The sequence below is a fragment of the Harpia harpyja genome, chromosome 7 (genome assembly GCF_026419915.1).
Source record: "Harpia harpyja isolate bHarHar1 chromosome 7, bHarHar1 primary haplotype, whole genome shotgun sequence".
Taxonomy (NCBI): Eukaryota; Metazoa; Chordata; class Aves; order Accipitriformes; family Accipitridae; genus Harpia; species Harpia harpyja.
This window is the reverse complement of record NC_068946.1, coordinates 57,262,148-57,284,660: the sequence shown is the minus strand read 5'-3', so window position 1 is coordinate 57,284,660 and position 22,513 is coordinate 57,262,148. Positions and strand designations below refer to the sequence as shown.

At 49.9% G+C, this 22,513-nt stretch overlaps 1 protein-coding gene across 2 annotated transcripts in view; it reads left to right on the top strand.

Annotated features, from left to right (window-relative positions):
- Window positions 1-12,874: 12,874 nt before the first annotated feature.
- ACVR1 (activin A receptor type 1) overlaps window positions 12,875-22,513 on the top strand; it is a 72,658-nt gene continuing 63,019 nt past the window's right edge. The window contains exon 1 of one of the 2 annotated variants that reach the window (XM_052791402.1): window positions 12,875-13,014. In XM_052791402.1, coding sequence (XP_052647362.1) covers window positions 13,007-13,014 — 8 coding nt within the window. In that variant the 5' untranslated portion in view covers window positions 12,875-13,006. Of the gene's footprint in view, window positions 13,015-13,541; window positions 13,559-22,513 lie in introns of those variants that run through there. The other variant, XM_052791404.1, reaches the window with a different exon arrangement.

The window sequence follows — 22,513 nt, the reverse complement described above, 5'->3', positions numbered from 1 at the left end:
GGCCACAACGCTGTTACCGTCTCGCTACTGAATGCAAGAGGCTATTTCTAGCTACACCGTATTTCTAATATGTAATAATATTTTGCATTTTCTTTGTGTGGAAAGGTCAGGATCAAAAGCAAAAGCCTGCAGTGGAAGGTGGGCCTCGTCAGCATCCTGCATTTGAATGCAAAAGCATGTCATGCATCAGCAGAGCTATGACTGGTCTGCACTGTGTATGAAAAAATATTCTAAAATACCTTAATTGGGATTTAAAATTATAGGCACAAAAACGTTAAGCTCCATCAGATAAAGTGCAGGGCTGATCTGCTGGGAGCACATAAACCTCTTTGCCCGTCTGCAGCTGACGTGGAGTGCCCGGGGACCGGGGCTGTCCCCAGGCTGGCTCGGGCAGCCGGGGGTGGCCGGGCAGGGCTCTCCCCTTTGGCTCCCGTGAGCATCCTTGTGCCTTGGGAGGCTCTGAGGGAAAGCCTGCCTGTCCCACAGCCGGGGCACTGGGGAGCCGACTCCGCTTCTGTCAGCCTCCTCCGTCCTGCCGGCCCCGTGCTGCTAAATACCAGTGCTGGTCAGGGCGGCGCTCGCTTCCGTTCCTGATTCTTAGCACCGAGGAAAAAAACGATGGCTAATGAGTGAACGAATGACGTATTATGCATCCTATTTGCGAGGAGTCAATTTTCAGAGAGTATTTTCAGCCGCCGTTCAGCTTCTCCTGAGCGAGGCCAGAAGGGAAGGAGACAGGTGCCACCTTGTGTGGAAACCCTTCTTCATGCAGCAGGCACAGCGAGAGAGAATTTCTTTCCTTTCCTTTTATTTTTATTTGGTCGTGGCTTTGATAAACTCCTCACTTATCACTGAAATGCAGCCAGCTCCTCATGACACCCCGCCAGCTGTTTAAGAACGCGCAGCAGCACAGAACCGCTTCCGCAGAGACACCGAAGGCAGACGCGGTTTGCGCTGTAGCCGATCTATTAAGAACCCCCCGAGGAAACGTGATGTAAAAGGGAGGAAAACGCAGCCATTCGGTTCTTTCTTGAGCTAGAGCAGGAGCCGGCTGTCCTCCCTGGCACCGTGCGGCTGAACGTGAAGCGAGCCGACTGAAACGGGACAAACCATTTGGGGTAAAAGTGGACCGTGTCGGTGCTTCTGCCTTTCCCGGTGCCGCCGGGAGGGTGGATCAGTGCGGACAGCCGGACGGAGTGCGATGGGTCCCTCTCCCCAGCCTGCGTGTCCGGCTGGGCGACTCGGGGCTTTGGCAGAGCCGAGACCGGAGCACCGCCCTCCGTTTTCTCTCCCCGCTGTTCGTCTGCTTCGGTTATTAATTACTTGCCCCGCCGTTGGCGGTGAGGCTTACTTGAACGACCTCGGGGCCCTCTGTGCTACGGTGCCTTTGCAGTGCAACAGGCGCTGCTGCTCTGAAAGCCTTACCTTGTTTGTGCTGCAGACGCCGTACAAACTCCTTCTGTAAAACCAAATCCAGCTCCCGGCGTAATTATTTATGCGCTAGCCAGCAGGCCTGGCAGGCCAGGCAGGCGTGCTGATGAAACATCAGTCCTCACCCGGGCTGGCAGTGCATCTCCATATCTGCACACAGACCCCCTAATAAATATTTACATTCCTGCGCTCACCTCCAGCTCTAGCAGTAATTATTTTATCAAGGCGATAAAAATAGCAGCCTGTAAGACAGCACTAGCAGTCAACTCTGAGCTGTGTATCCCAAGCCTTTACGAAAAATTAATTAAAAAATCAACATCCTCAGACTGAAGGTCTAGGTCATCCCGGCCATACCGACAGTGCTGCTGGCCCAGCACCACGAGTGAGACCCACCGTTGCAGCGCTGGCAGAAGATGTCGGCACTGCCAGTAACTCGGGCGGCTGCTCGAGGAGGGAGCACAGCTCCTGGCAGCCTGAGCTCGACTGAAAAGTGCAGAGGGCAGCGGGTGCTGGCCCGTCCCTGGTGATGGGCTGGGAAACTTACCCATGCTAAAAGAAACTGCTTTTTTTCCAATGAATCAGGAGTTTGAGCAGGGTGCCTGGAAAGAAGAGGTGGGGTAACTGAAGCTGGCAAGGACGGCAGCGTGCAGGACCCTCCTGGCCGCTCAGAACTCGGGCCAAAGCGGGCAGCTGGGCTGCGCTGACCCCCGTGCCACGTCGGGGATGTGCCAGCGGGGCTGCGGGGCATGAGATGCCCCCGAGGGGCTGCCGCTGCTGGCCAGGGCTTGTGCCCCCCGAGGGCAGGACACAAGCGGTTCAGCTGCTCGTGACAGATTCGGAGCTGTGCTGCCTTGCCATGAAGTTAATGCTTTTTTTGCCCACAGGAGATCCTTCTGTGGCTCTCATCCACAGGACCACAGCGTTGAGCAGGGGATCCATGGGGCAGTGAAACGCACTGAGGGGTCCGGCAGCTCCAGCAGAGCAGAAGCCGAGCGCACGAGGGACCTGCTCCTGCGCAGGCAACGTCCACTGCCAGGGAGACGTGGGACTGCTGGTGCGGGGCCGCTGCTGTGCAGGGTCAGACCCCGAGCAGCATTTCCAGGCACCGTGCTGGCTTTCCTCTACACCTCGGCACGTCCCTGCGCCACGCAGGGAGCCCTCGTCCCTCGTCCTGACCCCCGCCATCGACCTGATCAGCCTGCCCAGCCTTAGGGGCACCCCCGGTGCAGAGCAATCACTTTATCTGCAGACTGCAGGGATTTGGGCTAGGCTGCAAGTAAGCGCACGGGGACAGCACGGGCAGCTCATGCGTGGGCTGCAGGCTGGACTCGGAGGGCATCTGTGAACCTGGGGGTTGCAGTTGTATTTGCCTACAAAATATATATCAGCTCAGGCTGTTGGCCACTACGAGGGAGTGTTATCTGGTTTTGCCTTTACTACATAAGGCGCAGCACAGCAAAAGGCTCTTAAACATAAATATTTCAGAACTAATTTCAGTAACTTTATGGGTTTTTTTGAGGAAATGTGCTCATTTTCTTCTGCCTTTGTTAGAATAGATTTTTAATTAAATGGCTACAAAGTTAAAGCTAAACAAGCAGCCCCCATCCAGGAGAGCACTTCCCTTTTATTCCCTTTCCCCCGGTTTGTGTTCCCAGTCCCAGCCCTCCCCAGCCAGGGATGGTTGCTCACCCTTTGGCTCTGGCCAGGTGCTGGTTTTGCAGGCTGCCAGAGCAACACCGGCCTCCCCCTCCCTCCACTGCCCTGTTCAGCCCTATTTTCCTGCGATAGCTAAATTCAGAAATACCATTGCCCAAATACCAGAGGAGGGTGCACGCGGCAACCGGCATTTGAGTGTTTCACCGCGGAGTCAAACCCAGGTTTGTTAGCCCAGTGCTGTGAAATGGAAGGAGAGCCTGAGAGCAGAGCTGGACCCGAAAGACAAAACCAGGTGGACTGAAGTTTGATTTTTGTAAATATGAAGGAGGGTCGTTCACAGACAGCTCAGGCCACCTCAGTCACGCAGGTGGCCCCGGGGGAAAGCTCCTCAAGCAGAGATAAAACCAGAGCTGGTGGGAGTTTCCCAGTGCCGAGCTCCAGTCCTGGCCTGGACGGGGCACGGGGGTCCGGGGCGGGCAGGGGTCCGGGGAGGTGAGCGGCGCGGGGGCAGGCGCTGCGCTGGAGGTGCCCGGTGTGGGGAGGCATGTCACTTTTGGCATTGGCGGCATTTTGAGGGCCACTCGCGGTCACTCGGTACTCCAGGACCGGTCACCCGAGGGCAGGCGGGTGCCTTCCCGGCAGCCAAGCAAAACCACAGCTCGTGCTTTCTTCCTACCACATTCCCCGTTCTTGTATCGGCGTAGTGGGCCTGAAAAGGCCACAGGTGGCACCAGGCGGGGAACAAAACTTGGATGTGGTGCGATGCTGCTGGGCGCACAGGGTCCGCGCGTGGACATCTTCTGGGAGGAAACCCAGCGAAAATCCCGAGCGCTACAGAGGAGCCCTGCCCTGCAGCCGGTCTGTAAACGCGCAGCCTTCTTGTCTTTGGGCCGGTCTCATTGCTTTGGGCAGTAACTCATGTTTTTAAGTGCCAGCACTGCTAAATTCGTAGAATGGTGGCTGTGGTGTCTTTTTCATGGAGGAGACAAGTCAAAGAAGGCAAAACTAAGGCAGATTGGTGAAAGAGGCTCGTTCTGCCCATTCGTTCACCCTAGCAAAGGAGCTGCTGCACGCTGGCCATGCCCCTGGGTTTAAGGCGCTCCCCGCTGCCGCCCTCCCGCCTGCTCAGCCCTACGCCTGGTACAACTCTGCTGGCTCATTTCTCACCTCAGGTAATGAGACAAAGGCAATTTAATTAAGTATGCCAGGGCAGACAGCCTACCAATTGATCCATAGAGGAGCCTGATTTCAGCACTCACAACTTCAGGACAATTTATATATGAGCTGTTAACTCCTCTAATTCCCAAATATCCAACTACGCAGGGTTATAATGTGGCAAGAGCGTCAGGTGTGCATGTAGTATATTCTCTGTGTAGCTGTTCTTTGTTTTCATACACCTCTCACTGCTAAATTATGAAAGCACTTCCTTTATTTGGCCAGCAGTTGCAATTCTGTCATTCAGATGAGTCTCAGATTATCACCAAATCTATAAAGTTTCCTTATTACTTTGCAAAAAGAAGCCTAAAACAAATAAATCATGTTAAGGCCAGTAGAGCAAAGCATCCTTTTTACAGTGATGACCTGGCTTTATTTCTTATTTCATGCTGGCACTCCTATCTGCTGAAAGCAGCTGCTCTGGGGAGGAGATGTTGTACAACTGTTTATAACTGGTCCCCATCCCTGACATGCAGCTTGCCCAAGTGCTGTTTGGAGCTGAGCTATGGCAGCGGCACTTTGCTATGGACCACAGTATATTTCAGCCATGTTTTATCATGCACGTGACAATTGTGCTCCCCAGAAAGGCCCCTGCAGATTAGCGGCCAGCTGGGTCGCTTTGACCTCATCCAAGAGAGAAGGACATAAGTCAGGCTGTAGCCTCATCCATGCCAGTCACAGAAGATCTGAAGAAATCTGGGACCTTCCAAAGTGCTTTATTTAAAATATAACTGTATCTCACAGCACAAGCTGCCCTTAAGTGCGTTAGGCTGTCTGCCCTCTGATATATTGCCAGGTTATTTCTGTCACGTCCAATATTAACAGACATTCTCCCTCTTTCTCTTTCCAGCTGTTCAGAAGCATCACAGCGAGCAGACTTTGGGTCCTTGTCCTGGTCAGACGATGAATTACACGTCTTCCCTTCACCAGCTGCTTAATCGGCTGTTGGACAGGAAAATAAAGATGGTGCCTGGCTTTATGAGAAATGATTTATGAGAACTATCTTCAATACTGAGGCTGCACCCCTTTTAGCCTTCACTTCAGAGGAGCTGCTGAGGACCTATCCTTTGCTGCTCTGATCTCATGCCCTGGGCTTTGGACATATTTGAATCGCGGTCTCTGCTTGGCAGATGTTGGAAAAGGGTGGGCCAAGGCCGCACATCCAATACCTCCTCTCACTCCTAGGTCTAAATTTGGCAACCGCAGTCCACTTCTCTTTCTTGTGTCCACTCTTCAAACGGAAGAGCATGTGTCAAGAGCTGCTCCGAAATACTCGGCGTGGTTTTCCAGCACAGAGCCTGGCCACAACCTCCAAGCAGAAGGCTGAAGAAATCTGTTGCAGAGTGGGTCTTTTAGGGGTGCTGCAGGCGACGAGACCTTTGAGGGATTCCTCAGTCCACAGTGAGGTGGGAAGTCCTGAAAAAGACGAGCGGGAGAAGAGGACACCAGTGGGCGAGTTGACTGCTGGCCGCCTGCTGTGCTCCTGCAGAGGCGAGGGCTCCCGCGATTCAACCCCAGGGCTTCAGACCGCAAGAAGACAGACCTGGAGCCTGGCTCAAAAATCTGGAAGCTTAAAAATGTTTTGGGTTTTTTTTTCTGTATTGAGCCTTTGGGGTTTACATCTCAAGCTCCTTGCTGTGACCATAAGGATCAGAAGCCTCTCGTCTTATTCTTCCCAACCTCTGAGGTGTCCAGGGTGTCCACGACCTGTGGCTTTGGGATGACCCCAAACCACTGCCGAGACGGGCCGGTGAGCGACGGCCGGCAGCTACCACCGCCCCTCGCCCGCTGCAGAGTGGCGGAGCCATGCAGAACCTGCGCGCGAGGGAGGAACAGCCGCGCACGCAGCACCCCGGCGCAGACGGGTCAGGAGCAGCTTTCAGATCTCAGAGGCGACCGTAACGAAGGGTAAAACAGGAGCGGGAAGAAGAGACTCTTTGGTAACGTTTGATGTTGCTTTAGGCTTTTTCGAAAGCCAGGAACATCTTTATTAGACAACTGTGGGACCAAGGCATCGCTTTCTGCTTGCCTCGGTGCTTTTGCCCAGCTCCCCCCCTGCGCTGCACCGGTGCCGGGGAGGCAGGAACGTCCCGCCGGGCAGCCTGGCACTGCGGGCTCCGCGGAGGGGCGAGGAGGGGGCGAGGGACAGGAGGCCATGTGCCAGCTCTGTGCGTGCAGACCGGGCTGTGCTTGCTCGCTGCCTTTCCTTTCCAGGTGATTTTTGCAGACCGACTGCCAGGGCCGCAGCGGGAACGGTGGGAGCGTTTAAATACACGCCCTGGCATGCGCATTGCTAAATCAGGCACTTTAAACCACTTTCCCTCTTTAATTACTGCCTTTGATTGAAGTCCTGGCAGGCTGATGACCGTAGCTCATCCTTCTCCTGTCTCCTCCTCTGCCCCGCCGCGTCGGCCCATTTGACAAACTCTGCCTTGCCCTTCGTGCGCCAGCAGCGGGTGGGTGAAGCCCCGCGAGGGTCCGCTCAGGGACAGCCGCCGCCGCCATGCGTTACCCTTGGGGAGCACCGGTGGGCTTTTCCTCTGCCTCCTGGTGCCGTGAGAGTGCCCGGGGCTCCAGCGCCCACCGGTCACCCGCTGCCGCGCAGCCAGGGGTGATGTCCTTTTGCTGGCACGGACCCGAAGCAAGCGCAGAGAAGGGTTTGGGGGGGATCCTTCAGCTGGGCTTGGCAACGGGACATTAATAACACGCGTTACAAGCCCTGGAACTTAAATATTTTGCTGCTATAAATGTTAGCAAGGAGAGATCTCGTTACATTTAAATGCCAGATGACAGAAGCAGAGGCCAAAAAAAGCACCCTTCTCAGCCCAGCGGGAGAGAAAGGGGCGACTGCGCCCATGGGGGTGCAGGGCCGGCACCGGGCGCGCTGGGGACGCCCACGCCAGGCAGGAGCGGGCAGGGGGGACGGCCCGGCCGCGGTGCCTCGGGCCACGGGGAGGAAGGGGCCGGTGCATCGCCCAGCAAAACCCCGCCGAGCGTGGCAGCGAGCAGGGCGCCGAGCGGAGGCGTGCCAGCGCCCAGCGCCCAGCGCCCAGCGCCCGCGGAGACGCGCCGTCGGCCGCGGGGGAGAGCTCGCCCGTATTACGGTCTCGGCGTTTGGAACGGTAAAGAGCTTGCCGGCTTTTCCACCCCGACCTCCCGCGCTCAGCCGCGTGCCCCGTGACTCCGTTGCGAGAGTTCTCATGGGCTGAAACTTGGCACGCGAGGTCTCCCACCCAGCTGGGGAGCAATTTTAATTGTTTGTTTTTCGACACGATTTCAATAAATTCCAGTTGGCTGTTCCTAAATAACACCCAGAGCAGAAAGAAGTTGCACAGCCGTGTGAAGTGAATCTTTGCAATTAGAGAACCTGAACGCTTTTGGTGGGTGTTTTGGTAAAAACAAAATGTTGCATGTGATCGGTCTGGAAAGCAAAGAAGACTAATTACAAGTGCTACTTTAAAAAATGGAATGAAAATGAGTTCTGCTGCTAATGCTCAGATGCAAGAACATGGTTTGCTTAATTTAATAACACTGTGTAATTTGTGTAAAAATGAATTAGTAGCAATCATATGTTATTGTTAATTACTTGGAGTTGGGTTCTCCTCTCCGTGCCCATACTGAGTTGCACCTGGCTCCCCGATGCCACCAAAGGCTGTGGGATTTGCGACGTAAAGGTGTGCGTGCGATGTCAGGACTCGAACAAAGAGAAACAAAGAAGGTGCTCGGGGCCAGGCCCTTTCCAGAGCAGCTGGGACAGCACGCATGTCCTCCGTCCCATCCTCACGCTAATTAAATCTCCCCAGAGGAATTAATGGGGGTTTTGCACGCATGCACTGGAACTGTTAGGACAGGCCTCGCTGGCTGTCTTCAGCAGCCCGAGCGCGGCTCCTTTTGTGACTCACGCGCCTGACTCACAGACACCTGATGAAATACATGTACTCTCAGTCAAATTTATCACAGCTAAGTATTAAAACAAGCTCTTTAATTTCAAACCCAAGTACTTCCCGGGGTTTTCTCAGCAGCTGTACTCAGAGCAATGCTGTGCTGTACACTTGGGAAGGGGCAGTGATGTAACCGTCGCTACATTACAACTGAAAGATTTGCTTATTTGCATGTATGTATGTATATATATATATATATATATTTAGAAATTTCCCCAAGGCAAGAGAAAATAATTCATGACAAGCAGCAGCTTGGAAGGTCATCTGGATTATTATTTCTGTACCGCGGCTCACCTCCAACACATAAGCGAAGTCTTTAGGTACTGATTTTAATAATGCTAAAAGAGTTTAAAACCTTAGCAATACTCCAAGGAATTATTAGGTAGGCTTTTTTCATGTACGGTCGCATTTCATCTACTTTAACAAAAATATCTTTTACTGTGTATTTCAGAAGGAATAATAGTGTTGGTTTGTGGGGGTTTTTTTGCTGAACAGGCCTCGTCGTTCAGCTCCATACTGACCCTGAGCCATCCCACCGCTCTTCTGGTAGCAGCAGTGCCCGTCCAGGCAGCCCGGACCTGGTCAGGTCCCTCCAGCCCTGCCTGCTCCTCTCCTGTGGCGGGAGGGGAACCATGCTCACCGCTCCGCAGCATTGCTGCCACGCTGCCCGCTGCGTGATGAAGCCTCCCACACCTCGCCCGCCGGGTCACGTGGAACTGCGCTGGCACAGGAAAATTCCCACAAACTTCCTTGAAGTAGATACGCTTTGAGAGTGCCGAGCAATCCGGCTAATTGCGGCATGTGCCAAGTCGGAGCTGCGCTCGTGAGAATGGCAAATCTCTCATTCAATTGAAAAGACATTAGGAGTCTAAAGGGAGATCATTTTACTAAATGAGGTGACTGGTCTGTGGTCCAACAACTCCTTAGCCTTCCAAAAATTTCCTCTATGTCATCTTTAAACTGTGAGAGCTGTTTCTACACTCACAAAGCATTGCGAAGTGGTCTTACTTGAAATTTCAGCTGCTCCAGAGAGATGCAGAATTTATGAAGTACAAAGGGGTTTCAGGTTACCATGGTAATAATTTCAAAACAGAGAAGCCTGATTTTGCTATACTTGCTGTCTTGTCGGGAGAGTTTTCTACATGGAAGGATGACAGGGTGAACCTGCTCTACAGCAAAAGGTGTGCTCTGCTTGCAATTGTTTTCTGGGGCCCACATACTTCTAAAGAGGATGGTATTTGCATTAACATTAATGGGTTTATTCTAATGTCTGTGCGTGGCAATTTATGTGCATACTACTCCTTTCACATGGACATGCCATTATTACACCTTGATTAATACAAACATTATCCGGGAAAAAGTTACAAACTGTACACTGGCATGGAAAGAGTAGCTACAAGAGGTACTCTGCTGTGGACTGGAAGACCCCAAACTTAATCATGCTCCACTCCTTGCACAGCTGTGCAAAGTCAGCTATGCATGAATACGCTCATTAAACCCATAAAGCCTTTCCTTGGGGGACTGTAAAATACTTGAAAATCTAGGTGTTTTAGTGCCCTCACTGTGCCATCACGGGAGCCGAGGCACAGAGAAACAGCCCTGTGATCCTCCCCAAGTCAGCAGTCAGCAGCAGAACCAGCGGTCCTGATTCTGAGACACCGCTGCCAGCCATTAAACGAAACACCTTGTCACGATACTCATCTTAGACTTCAGCCCTGTTTTTCTCCCCAGATAACGTTATTACAGACCAAATTCTACTTACGGCTGGAATTTCCTATCAACACTTATGGTACTGATAGAAAAGATAATTGAAAAAAAACCTGCACCTTTTGGAAAGCGAATTTATTTGTAAGGATGCTTATAATGATGAATAAGAAGTGGTATTCAAAAGGACAGAAAAATAGCCGTTTACCAATTATGCTGAGATTACTTCACTAACCCAATTCTTCCCTCATCTTCACTATTAATTAAAAATCAGCTGCAGGTAAACTGTACGTGATCCAGTCACATGAGGCTGTGGGCAGGAGCTGCGGAGTCCTGATTCCAGTTTCTAGCACTGATTCCTGCTGTGGCTTTGAATGAGCACTTAGCAAGAGCTGTCCCTTAGCAAGCCACATGCGGGTTACTTAGAAAATGACAGTTTCCAAAACTCATGTTGTTACACCAAAAGTAAAGTAGAAACTTTTTCATGCCAAGTGTTTCTAACCCATGCAGTTTCTCATGTCGCCTGGAAATCCTGCAACCTGTCATTAGTTAGAGATGGCTTTTAATCCAACGATGTCAGCCGTGGTTATGAGCTGTATTAACTATGTGGGCTACTATTTTCAAAAGTGCTTTAGGCTGCAAATAAGCAGCTAGATTGTCAGAAGTGTTGGCTGTCAGCACCACAAGTTGAGCCTCAAGGGAAGCTTGGCATTTCTGGAAATTCAGCTGTTTACTTAGATTCTGTAAAGTCGTATTTAGATACCCAACCTTTAGTCTTCTCTTTTGGAAAATGGTCCTTGTTAGAGCTGTATTTTCTCCTGAGGAACACCTACATATGAGCTACTTGAATGTCACATTCAGTTGTTTGGCAGTACACTGTGGAAAATTACTGCCCTTGTACTGTTGAGCCAAATGTAGACCCATCTGTATTTTTAAGGGAATTAGTATTCTTTCCTCTGTTTAAAACATTCCTATTACTCATAATGAGTCAAATCCTGGCCCCATTCGGAGAGTGGTGCCTAAATGGGCTGTACACACAAAGAAGCTTCTGAGGGAGCACTTCCCAAACCCTCTGTGCACCTGCCTTTTCCCAAGGGAACCAGCATGCGCCTCCCACCCCGACACCACCGCTGCGATCCCAGCCTGACTCATGCTACGTCTCCATGTCTTCTCTGTTTTCACTCCTCTTAGTCCCTCACCTCCTGTCTCACAGATGCTCATGTCACTGCTTGGAAAGTGCCGTATGTGTCAAGAAAAGGAACAAAATATGTCCTCCGTCATGTAGGAGAAATGACGCAGGGCGCAGCATGCCTCTCCTCTGGCCTGAAATCTTTCCCTGCCGCCTCCACGGCTGGAGGTGGTGGCTCAGCCAGCCTCGGGGGCTCGTTACTGTCACAAGAACACGGTTTGCTGTTGTCCTTGCGCAGACCTTTGGTGTCCGCCTCCCCTGGATCAGGAAGGAAACCTCTGTGGTTCGCCCGCTGGTACGTGCTGTGGGTTGTTAAAGCCTGCTGGGCTCCACATCCATCAGCAGCAGGGCTGCGCATGGCGGTGCTGCCTGGGAAAACAAACATGGTCTAGCTCGGCCGTAAGCACAGAAGGACGCTCCTGGGCGGGTGAGAGCGTACCACGGGGCGATGATGGCAGCCCCATGTTGATCGCAGAGGGACACGTAATGGCTGATAAGTCTGAAGTCTCTGGCAACAAAGTTGATGTTTCAGACAGGGTTTGACAAACGAGACCTGGCAGGATGGTTTCACACAGCCTGAGCTGGCGGTGTCACAGGACTCGCCTTCCTCAGTGCTTACTGAGCGCTCTGCCCTCGTATCACTGTCTTGAGGAAAACACGGAGCATCACAGGGAAGCCCTGTATCACGGGATTTAAGTCAGGAAGGTATGCGGAGCATCAGAAGGTCAGTATTATTTGGGAATTTCTGATGTAGTCGGTCTGCTTGGAATTGTTCAGGCTTGTTTAAAACGTGGGTTTTCATGTCCTTAATTCACCACGTGATAACTTAAGCGCTCCGTTGGTAGTAATTAGATGCAACTATTCTGGAAATCTGCCTCATTAGCCCCCTTGGAAAGAAACCTGTGCCTTTTCAGGAACTCCCAGTGACGTCTACTTGGCGCAACTGGCACAGTGGCCGCGGTTCAACCCGAACCAATCAAAATGAGGGTGTTTTTGGTCACGGTAGCCTTAACGTACCCTAAAGCGGCGCAAAAGCCGCCCGCGGTCCGATTCTCGTCGTCGCGCGCTTTTCTCCTCTTCCGTCGGGTTCCACGTCCCCCCGAGATCTCCGCGGACGGTGCCTAGGACGTCCCAGGCTGCGCCGCTTCACGGGCCGCAGGTGTGCTCCCCGCCGGCCCCCCGGGACGCTGGCTGCCCCGCGGCCCTCCTCGGCCTCTCGGCGGGTTCCCCCTGAGGCGAGGGCCTCTGCCCCCGGGACGGCCGGAGACCTCCTTCTCCCATCGCGGCCCGGTACCGGGGGGGAAGCCCAGCCTCAGGCCCGGCTGGGAGAGACCCCGTTACTCGCGGAGGGAGGCACCGGGCCCTCGCTCCACGGGGACGCCGCGGGGGGCTCCCCGGCCCCACGGGGCGCTAGGCCGCCCTGCCTTTGGTACGGGCGAGGGCGTTTCTGCCGCTGGATCGCTGGCGGCCTTGCCCGGCGGGAGCGGCGTCCGCGGTGGCGTCTGTGGACGCTCCTCCGCGGCCGGCGAGCGGTTTACCGGGGAACCCGGCGGGGCGGCCGCCGCGCACCCCGCACCGCTCCCGCCAACGGCCGCCAGGGGGCGCGGCGCGGCGAAGCGCGGCGCGGCGGGCGGAAGTGACGCGGCGGGACGGGAGTGACGGCTGCCGGCGGCCATTAGCGGGGCGGGGCGCTGCCGCCGCCGCCGCCGCCGCCGCTCCGTCCCCTTTGTCAGCGCTCCGCCGCCGCGGGCGGGCGTGCGGGCGGGCCGCGGGCAGGGCGAGCGCCGGGCCGAGAGCGCGGCGGCCGCGCCGCCCCCGCCGCCCATGGCCAGCCCGCCGCGGCCCTAGCGCGACCGACGCCGCCGCCGCGATGAGGAGGTGAGTGCAGCCGCCCGTCTGCCCGGGCGGGGCGGGGGCCGGGCCGAGGCGGCCCGGGGCTGCGGGAGGAGCCGCTTTGGGCCCGCTGGCCCGGTGACCGGCCGAGGCGAGCCGCCGCGGCGGGGCCGTGGGGGCCGGGCGGCGGGGCCGGGTCCCGGTCCCCGCGGCCCGGCGGGCGTGAGGGGCTCTGCCCGCCCCGCCGCGGGCCCTGCCGGTGCTCCGCCGGCTGCCTGCGCCGCGGTCCCTGCCCGGGGTCTGGAGCGGGGGAGCCGGGAAACGCAGGAGGGAAAAATTCCTGCGGGCCGAGGGCGGGCTGCCCACCCCCGCCCCCGCCCGCCCCGGGGCGGGGGAGGCTTCGCTGAAAAGCGCCTTTTCTCGCGAAAAGCGAAGCCGAGGGTGCGGCGTGCCTCGGCAGCCGCTGTCACCCCGTCCCGCAGGCGGAGTCGGATCTCGGCTGCGGGAGGCGACACAAAGGATTTCGGTCCCCCCCGTGGCCGTCGCGAAACACGCGTGTCGCGGCTAACGGTATCGCTGTGGTTCTGCGGTAAGCAAGGCTGCCGTGCCTGCAGAGAGGGGCACTGGTTTGGGGGGGCTCTCCTCCTTTTTTTTTTTTTTCTTTTTTTAAAAAGCTACACGAACGTCTTCAAGTTGGGGGGTGCAGAGTTGCGCTACATCAGAGCGAGCTCTCTCAGTGTGACTGTGCTGGCATTACTAATGTCAATATGCTGAAGGTCTGTGGTTTGACAGGAGAAAGAAAGTTAGAGGCCAAAGTCCCTTGTGCCTAATTAATCCGTTAAAGGCACTTCTTCCTTCCACTGCCGAATATGATGGCGTTTTGCACAGTGAGTCCGTAGGGGTCTAAATCGGCCTGCTTATTTACAGCTACGCGGCTCTGAATTTCAGGAGGAGACAAAGGGGATGGCGGGACTGTTGCCTGAACTCCTGTCGAGACTTTTGCTGGTGATGGAGGATGGGTCGCTAGAAGCAGGCAGTCATTCTTTCAGCCTGCTCAAATCTGTGTATTAACCTCGAGGCTTTTAAAACCACATGCTGGTCTGTGAAATCTGGGGCGTGAATACAGTAGGGGAAGCTGCCTGGGCAGTCTTTCCAACTTTGTTAGTCTATAAAAATGTGTTAAAATAACTTCTTTCCAGCAGTACTTTTACAGTAAACTGGGACTAAACCACTTGAGTTTCTCTCTCAATGTGGGGAAAATAATCTTCAGCAGGTTTTGAAAGAGTAGGGGTTTACGCAGGTGTACTGGAGGGACTAATTCATCAAAACAGCCTTGTTACTGATGGCAGCATGAGCTGGAAAGTTTCAGGTTCTGGACCGAGCTGCAGAACTGGCACTTATGTATATAAACACTTTTTAGAAACGATGCGTCGAGCTTTCAGAAGAGAACAGGTTCTTTTCCCAAATCTCACGTGTTTTTGTGGTATGCATTGAAGCTCATCTGTCATGGATCTCATCCTTTCATTCAGGAAAACCTCTATGGTTGTTAGCCGTTTGCTGTGGGCAATGACAGGTCTATTTTTAAATCTTCAGTTTTCTTTTGTTTGCTGTAATAGGATCTTTATTATGGTCCTTATACTTCATCTTCAGAGAAATGGTAGTGGCCTGGAATGCGGCAGACACTTTGTAAATACTCTCCAAGTTCTGTCCTTGAAGGTCTAGTACTGTTTGAAGAGTACTGGGTTGCCTTGAAATTGAAATCGGTGAAAGCTGAAATCGTGGATGTGGAAAGCTCTCAAGTGCAAGTCTGGTTCCTTTGATGACCGTAACTTTTTTTTGGAGGAGGTGTTACAGATCTATTTTAGGGGAACAAAAAGTTCCTGTATGCACCGTGCTCTCCCTCGGAGGTGTTAAGTGTGTGCAATGTTTTGAGAGGTTTGCCTTCCATCTCAGTATTTTGTTTGCTGGGATAAGACCTGCATTCTGCTGCTTCGTTTTGGGGGGTGGGGGTGCTGCTCCTTGCCCAATGGCACAGGACTTGGGAGTAGTTACTGATTGCAAATCTCTGCTTATTTGTCTTCTCAGGCTGTAGTGACAAATGTGTTTCATTTTGTCTGCTTCTGTCTCCATTTCAGGACAAACTTTAAGGTCGGTTGCTGTGACTTAGATCACCCCTCAACCATTTCAGTTTGTAAATAATCAGCTCTTACAGGCCTAAATCGTAGTTAGGCCAAAACTATAGAAGGTGAGGCTGTTGTTTAAATGAAACAACCTGAGGGAAGAAAACTGTGTTACATATTTTTAAGTCTTATAACACGTTTCAAAGTTGCAAGCTGAGAAAGGGAAATCCTACTGACCGGGTACTGATGATTGTTTCCAGAGAGGTTGTGGACAGTCTCTGCATAAGTTCCACTGCACAGTAACTGTTGCTGACTGGTTTTCTCATGACTTATTTTTATATGTACATTAGGAAACTGGAAATATTTTGGTTGCGTTGCTGTTGAGGTTGTTACTTAATGTTTATACTCTCTGTAGAGAACACTATGGCTCCATTAGTTACTTAAAAAAAGTATTCGTGAAGACCTGAATGGTGTGTGCGGAAGTTCAGCCTCCGTGGACTTAACTCATAAAGTAACTTTGGCCATATTATGTTCTTGGAGCTAGCAATTTAACATGCTTTGAGACATGAGAAATTTTTTTAATGCCTTAGTAGCTGGATATTTGATATTCTGATGATAGTTTACACTCTTCTATATTAACATATATTAAGTTGGTTGCGTTTTTTTCTGCTGAGGTGACCTGCTGAAGCTCACCGCTAACAGCGTTTAGAAAGATTCTTCTGCAGGAGAATGTGAATGTGTTGAGGAGCTGAGGTGAAAGGGGAGGGCTAAATATAGCCATTTCCTGCAAAACTTATCTATTTTTGAGGCTAGCTCTCCAAATGAAGTTTTTTGTCTCCCTAAGCCTACGCAGAGGGTTTCTTTTCCTGTTTTACTCTTCACAGATAACGTTGTAGTTGTCCACAGTCTGACTGCGGTTGGTAAGTCCCAGTGCAGGTGTAAGGGAAAACAAAGCGATTGGTGGCCAGGGCTGGGGGAGGCAGGAAGGCATGTGGCAATGTAACTTGACATAGTATCGTTTGCCTGTCTTCAGTCTGTGTCCAGCGGGCAAGGAATGGAGACTTGCATCATCTTGCCAAAACTGCCAGACACAGCAACAGCAGAGGCATCAAATAGCTTGCTTGGGAGGGATGCAAATGAGTCTGGGAGAGGGATAAAAATCATTTGGAGAAACACCCTCACTCTCTCAACCCCTGCTCTGTCCTTGCATTGCTCTTTCACAAGCTGCATGCTTTTTGGGAAGGGAGAAAGCAGTGGGCTCTTTAGCAGTGAAGAAGCTCTTGGGGTAGGAAGAGAACATAGGCAGGGGAAAGAACACCAGTGGGGTGTTGTGGGTGGGTTGTGTTTGTGTTGGTTGTTGGTTTTTTGGGGGTTTTTTGGCCAGCTGGTACTCTGAAGTCATGCTTAAATTTAATGAAAGCCTGATGCTAAAATAGGATCTAGGGCCAGCCGTTGTAAAACAATTAGGCACCCTTTTAGCCCCCTTGTCCCTGCCAAAAAAAAAAAAAAAGGCTGCTTGAATTCACTGACATTCTTAGGTATTTACACTCTCAAATGGGCATCTCAGTATCTGCTCTTGTATCTTTTATCTCTTCTACTGTGTATAAACAGGTTAAAAGCTTAGCCCACTCACCTGTGTGGCTGTATAGGGCTACAGAAGAAAGGTTACAGCAGTGGTCTTTAATGCAGTAGATTTCAGAGTGATAATTGCTCCCTTCTAGCCTCTCTGTCTATGAGAATTCATGGAGATCCGTTGGGTTGGATTGCAGGTTGGTCTTGGTGAGGGTATACATGCATATTAGGGGGTAGTTTATTTGCTTTGAGACCTGAGGGTAGTCAAGACTGAGACAGTTGAAGAGCATGTTAGTTACAAAGGTATCCAACACTGTCTAAAACCCCTTTTTTAAATCCTGCTGTAGACAAGTTCAGCGACTACACATTAAGGACATAAGTCATTTACATCTTTTACATATCTGTACGTATCTGTAAAATAAGGAATGATGGTATTTCTTAGCAGTGTTGGAAAGCTGAATTCACATAAGTTTACAAAGTATTTTGGGATGACTTCAGAAAATGCTATTGACTATGAAATGTATGGAATTCCATGGAAATGCTTTCAATAAATTCCTTTTCTCCTTGCTATGTTTGCAGCCAAAACACAGCTTCAGACTAACGCTTTCAAAAGCATAAAAGTGTAGTCAAATAGCAATAAGTAGTTGTAATGAAATAGTTTTCTTTGTTATATTGGACCATGAGTATGCACGTGACCCAGTTTCAGCTGATAGGTAATCCCTTCCTTAAAGTGTGGTCTTTTGCAGTTACGTGTATATAGCTCAGTGTTCACAGGTTCCTATTTCGAAGTGATTTGCATTTGTAAGTCTTACTGGTATTCAGTACTTGCTCTCAGAATTTTAGTCTCATAACAAGTTCTACAGTGAACTAACTGATGGTAAAGTGGCATTGAATCTAGCCTTTGACATTAATTCCGTGGGATGCTAACCGTTTTCTAGAAGAAACATCAAGAGTGTGCCGACATTCCTAGTGAGATAAGTTCATTACTACTTTATATGAAAGAAAGCAGTAGTGTATTTTAGAAATGTGATGGTGTTCTTTGCTAGCAGTTCAGGTGCTGACTTTCCCCTGGAAGGCCAGAACTGACCTTATGATTCATTTGCCGGTGAATAGTCAACATCAGGTGCTGCATCACGGTCTTTGCCAGTTATTATACGATCCCGTCTTTAAACAGGGTTCTTTTGATGTGCTCTTTCATTTCATGCTGAATTCATCCTGGTTGTCGGTGCTCCACCTTGTTTGTTGAACCAGTACTGGCTGTGAATGTTGCTCTGTGGCCTGGTGGCTATGCCTGGCAGGCCAGGCAGTGTGTTGGATCCCAGGGGCTGTTGGACGGAGGATTCTGCCCAGTTCTGGTTAGAACATGTTTTGCATTCTTTGTACCTGCAAATTAGTGTGCCACCAGCTCTTAAACACCTCTAAAGCCCCCAAGATCAACATCCCTCATCTCAAGTGGTCGTGCTCTGTTCGGTTGAAGTACGAAGGCAGCATAAGTCTCTAAGCAATCAGGATAACTCATTGTCCTTCAGATCGTTAGTTTCTTTATGCTCAGGACCTGTTTTAGTTTTACATGGTGTTGGCTCAGTCTTGTTCTGCAAAGCTTTGTGAGATGGTGTAGATGCAGCGTGTCTAAATAAACTGACTCTTTTGCTGAGGAGAGAAATGTTTGCATGGAAATATAGAGGTCTTAAAGTCACGACTGAAAGGTGAGTAAATGGGAAATCGTGATTTTGCATTGTTTCTTATGATGTAAGAAATAGGGAATACCATGTGTAGTCAATAGTCAGCAGTTTTAAAATTAAAAAAAAATGTAGTGTTTGTGTGGTGCCTGTTTAAGTTATAGAATGATTGCAGTGGGACATTCAAGAGAAGTTTGTTTGTTTGTTTTTTAAGAAAGGAATTGGATATGTTTGTAGGTCTGTGGGTGGACCATTAAATACAGTGGTCCAGATGCAGTTTTGGGCTTGGGAATTTACCTCTGACTGGTAAGCATGGGGTCAGGGGGCAGAGGAGGGTGGAAGAATGACCTTTGCATGCTATGTCCTTATGCTTCTTCCTAAGTATCTGCTACTAGCCTCTTCTAGAGTCAGCAGGTTATTCTTGAGTTAGTTGTACATTTAATTGTTCTTCTGTTTCTTCTGTTGACCTGAAAAGGCAGCTAAATGGTTGCTCATCCCCAGAAGTAATTTTTGTCAGTGCATCTCCCCCTTTTGAAATGCTCCTGGCAGTGTCAAACAATGTCACTGTTTGCTACCTGTAGTACTTCTGAGAAGATGCGTATGGAAGTGTCTGTAGCTTGTTGTAAGTTAACTCAAGTCTGGTTTAGGAAAAGGAAGGCTATGGCTTGATTAGGAAAAGCTTATTAAAACAGAAGACCTCCAGTTCAGTGATTGTTCAAGGCAGACTTTGGACTCTTCATTTGCTTTGTCTGAAATGAACAAAGGTGGAGGTAGGAGATGGTGCGGGGAACACCAATGGCTATTATCTAGGCCTTTTTACGGAAGAGGAGATGATGCTCCAACTCCTAACCTTCTGTCCCGAGTACCTGGAACATTCCTTCTCAGCATGCTGAAGCCACAGATCATCCTCAGTTGAACAGAAACTCTAGGAGGACCTCTTCCTCATCTTACAGAGCAGTTGTAACTAGTTGTGCTCACTGGAGGTCAGGCATTTCTTGTTCTGACTGCAAACTTTACCTCTCTGCTAATAGGCTGCAGAAGAGAGGCCAACAAACACCTCTTCTAATTGCAGGTCTGCTGTTTGTCTGGCAAGTATCCTGTAACAGTAGGAGCAGGTTGGCAGCTTTTCGACAGCCGCCTTTGGCTGGGCGGATAGCTTGGAGGCTAGAAGTGGCTTCCTTTTGAAGTCCTGCAAGCTGCTGATCTCTGCTTTCATGAGTCAGTGTGCCTCAGCAGGCCCCTCCAACCTTCCTCTCTGAATGGCCTGGGGTTCCTGGCTGAGCAGTTTTAGGCAGTTGGTGCTGTGGTTGCGCAAGCCTTTTTGCTGGCTACTAATGCCAGGGAAGTAAGTAGTTGTGCTTGTCCCTCTCCATGCGCTGTTCTTTCTCCTGTTCTGGCATCTCTGTGGCCATGTGGTGAACTGGATAAGGCATTAATTTGGTTAAAACTTAGTCTGTCTTTGCCAGATTAGTTGTAACCCACATTAATTCCTGGTTTGGTTTTTTTGTGCTGGTGCTAAGGAGGGTTCTCCTAGGGTGTGAGTGACTGGGCAGACGCAGAGGACTGTGTGCTACCTCGATGTGTTTGTGAAAACCGTTGCCTTGCTCGAGCGCATTGTGGGTGTGTTGAGTTTGCTGGCTGTGACCAAGGCTGTTTGCAGAGTGCTTTGGCCTGGTTTGTCGCTGCCGGAGTGGACCTGGCATGGTCCGCTCCCCTGGAAGAGTTCCTGCAGGTTTCTTTGCTGCCTGCTTGCTCTTGGCCCTGGTTGTTACACCGGGGCGTGCTTGAACACACATTTTTGGAAGTTCCGCATGCCACGGCTTTTGTGCCATGGCTCCAGCGCCTGCCTGCCCTTCCTTCTTGTACGGATTGTGACTAGCATGGCGGCCAGCCTGTCCTCTCTGAGATGCTGCGCACAATGGCAGATCTGCCTGTGTTACTCATCCCTTTAGGGGTGGATAATTTCCTACGATGTCAGTTAGTATTGGATTGGAGGTAGAAGAGATGAGATCTAAATCTCCCTAGGAACAAATGTAAAATTAAACAAAATGCGTGTTTGTATTAGTCAGCCTAAAACAGACTGTGCTATTTAGGGCTCTCCACTGCAATGAAGTTGTTTCTTGTGTTTGTGGGGGTGGACTGCAACAATTAAGTCATTTTAAGGCTGAATCTTAAAAGAGAAAATAAAATGAAAAGATAATGGTTTGGTTTAAGAGAATAAATTAATTGTATCATGTAACATTAGAGAAAAGATAGATGGTACATTGCAGGTTGTTTATTATTGGTAAAAATCATGTCCATGTTGCATGTTGAAACTCTTCTTCACTTCATAAGGAGTAATTTTTTTTTTTATCTGTTAAATTTCACTCTTCACTGATGCTCGAGCGTAACTGCCTGTTGAAGCTGCAGTTCTGTGTAGCAGCCTGCTAAAACATTGATTTTGATTGCATGGGCTGGAGAAATCCCAGGCTGTAGGATGATTTGGCAATGGATTTTATGTGGCAGTCAATCTTGTAGTATTATAATGTGTGTGACTCCTTATTTTCTATTGTCAGGATGAAAAGATATGACTTGTAGTGCACTAGTCTGAGTATTAAATTAGCTAATTCATATCTATTTAGGGGTGGAATTAAAATAAGTTGTGCCTTTTAAAAAAAGCCACTTTCAATTTGACTTTTAAATACTGGCTCAAGTTAAATGATAATAAGTATTTTAGATGTATTCTTAGCTCATGAAAAAAGTGCTGATGCTTGTGAATTAAAAAAAAATGTGTGTGTGTGTATGCTTTTGGTGATTGTGATTTCCAAATATTTACTTTATTTTTTTCTATTGTAAACGTAGTCTGCAATTCTTTTCTGGACATTCAGTCTTACTTATTGGGCATTGATCTAAGTAATTTTTATTCCACTTGACCTGTATTTTTGGACTGAGTTGTAAAACCTGTGTGCATCCTGAATCTAAATGAAATGATGATGATAAAAAGGTGCTTGCATGGCAATTTTCACTCTGCCTGCTTTTCATCTCAAGGGTAACTAGGCGTAAATGTGGTATGGAACCATCTCTGCTTATCTTGATTCAGGAGCTGTCTTCACTGAAGAGGTAGTATAGGGTCTTACTTTGATGTAATCCTTCCTCTCTCTCAGGCAGAATCCTTTTGCTGCAGGTTAGAAGCCCTTTCTGCCCAGAATGGCTAACCGAACACAAGTCTTTGTAAGAGCAGAGGTATGTCTTTACTTTGTGGTTATGATGAAGGTTAAATCATTTGAGTATTGGCTACCCTCCAACATCTTTGCATAATTTGAACTCTTTTCTGTCCAGAAAGAGACATGCAAGTTATTTCAAGTCACTGGGATAGAAGAAAAAGCTCCACCTAAAAGATTGCAAAGAAACCTGGGATAGGTTGCCCTTACCTGAAAATTCCCGCATCATGCACGTGCAGCACCAGTAAAGGCACAGCTTGGAGTATGGCTGGTGGCTTCTTGCTTTTCAAATGTGTCATAACTTGGTCTTTCCTCCATGTCTTTTTCTCATGGATCCTGCCCCTCGGCTTTTGTTGTTGGGACTGTGCACTTAAAAATTCTTGAACAACTCTTTGGCTTTGCCTTTGCTATCTCTCTTAACCTCACATTAGTTGATTGTCAATTAGGCCTTTACAAATGTGCCAGAAATGCCACGTAGACACTTTTGTGTGTGTTTGTGGACCTGGTGTGTTTGCATCAGCCTTTAGTAGAGAATAATCTAAATGCGTAACGTGTTCCAACTTGCCTAAACAATAGGGTGTTTTTCTGTCTTTGTGTAGGCATTTTACACATTTGTAAGACTCATGTCCATACCTCTGAAGCAAACTTGTGCATAATTGTTCTGCAAAACCTGTTCTAAAATCTGAAGTTACTTAGACCCTTCCCTCCATACACGTTTCTTAGGACACAAATAATATTTTGAAGAATGAGTGCATCAATATGACTGTTCTGAAATTATGGAAATAAAAACCTAAGCACCATTAAAGTGCTGGTTGAAAGAAATACGGTATTTCCACGCCTTGTGCAAAAGTGGCATTTTTTAATGAGTGGAAAAGTCTTTGACTTCAACTTTTTAGTTGGGATTTGATTCTGGATGTTGGTTAGACATTCAAGTAAAATATTTATTGGACTCTAATGTACAACAACAGCCAGG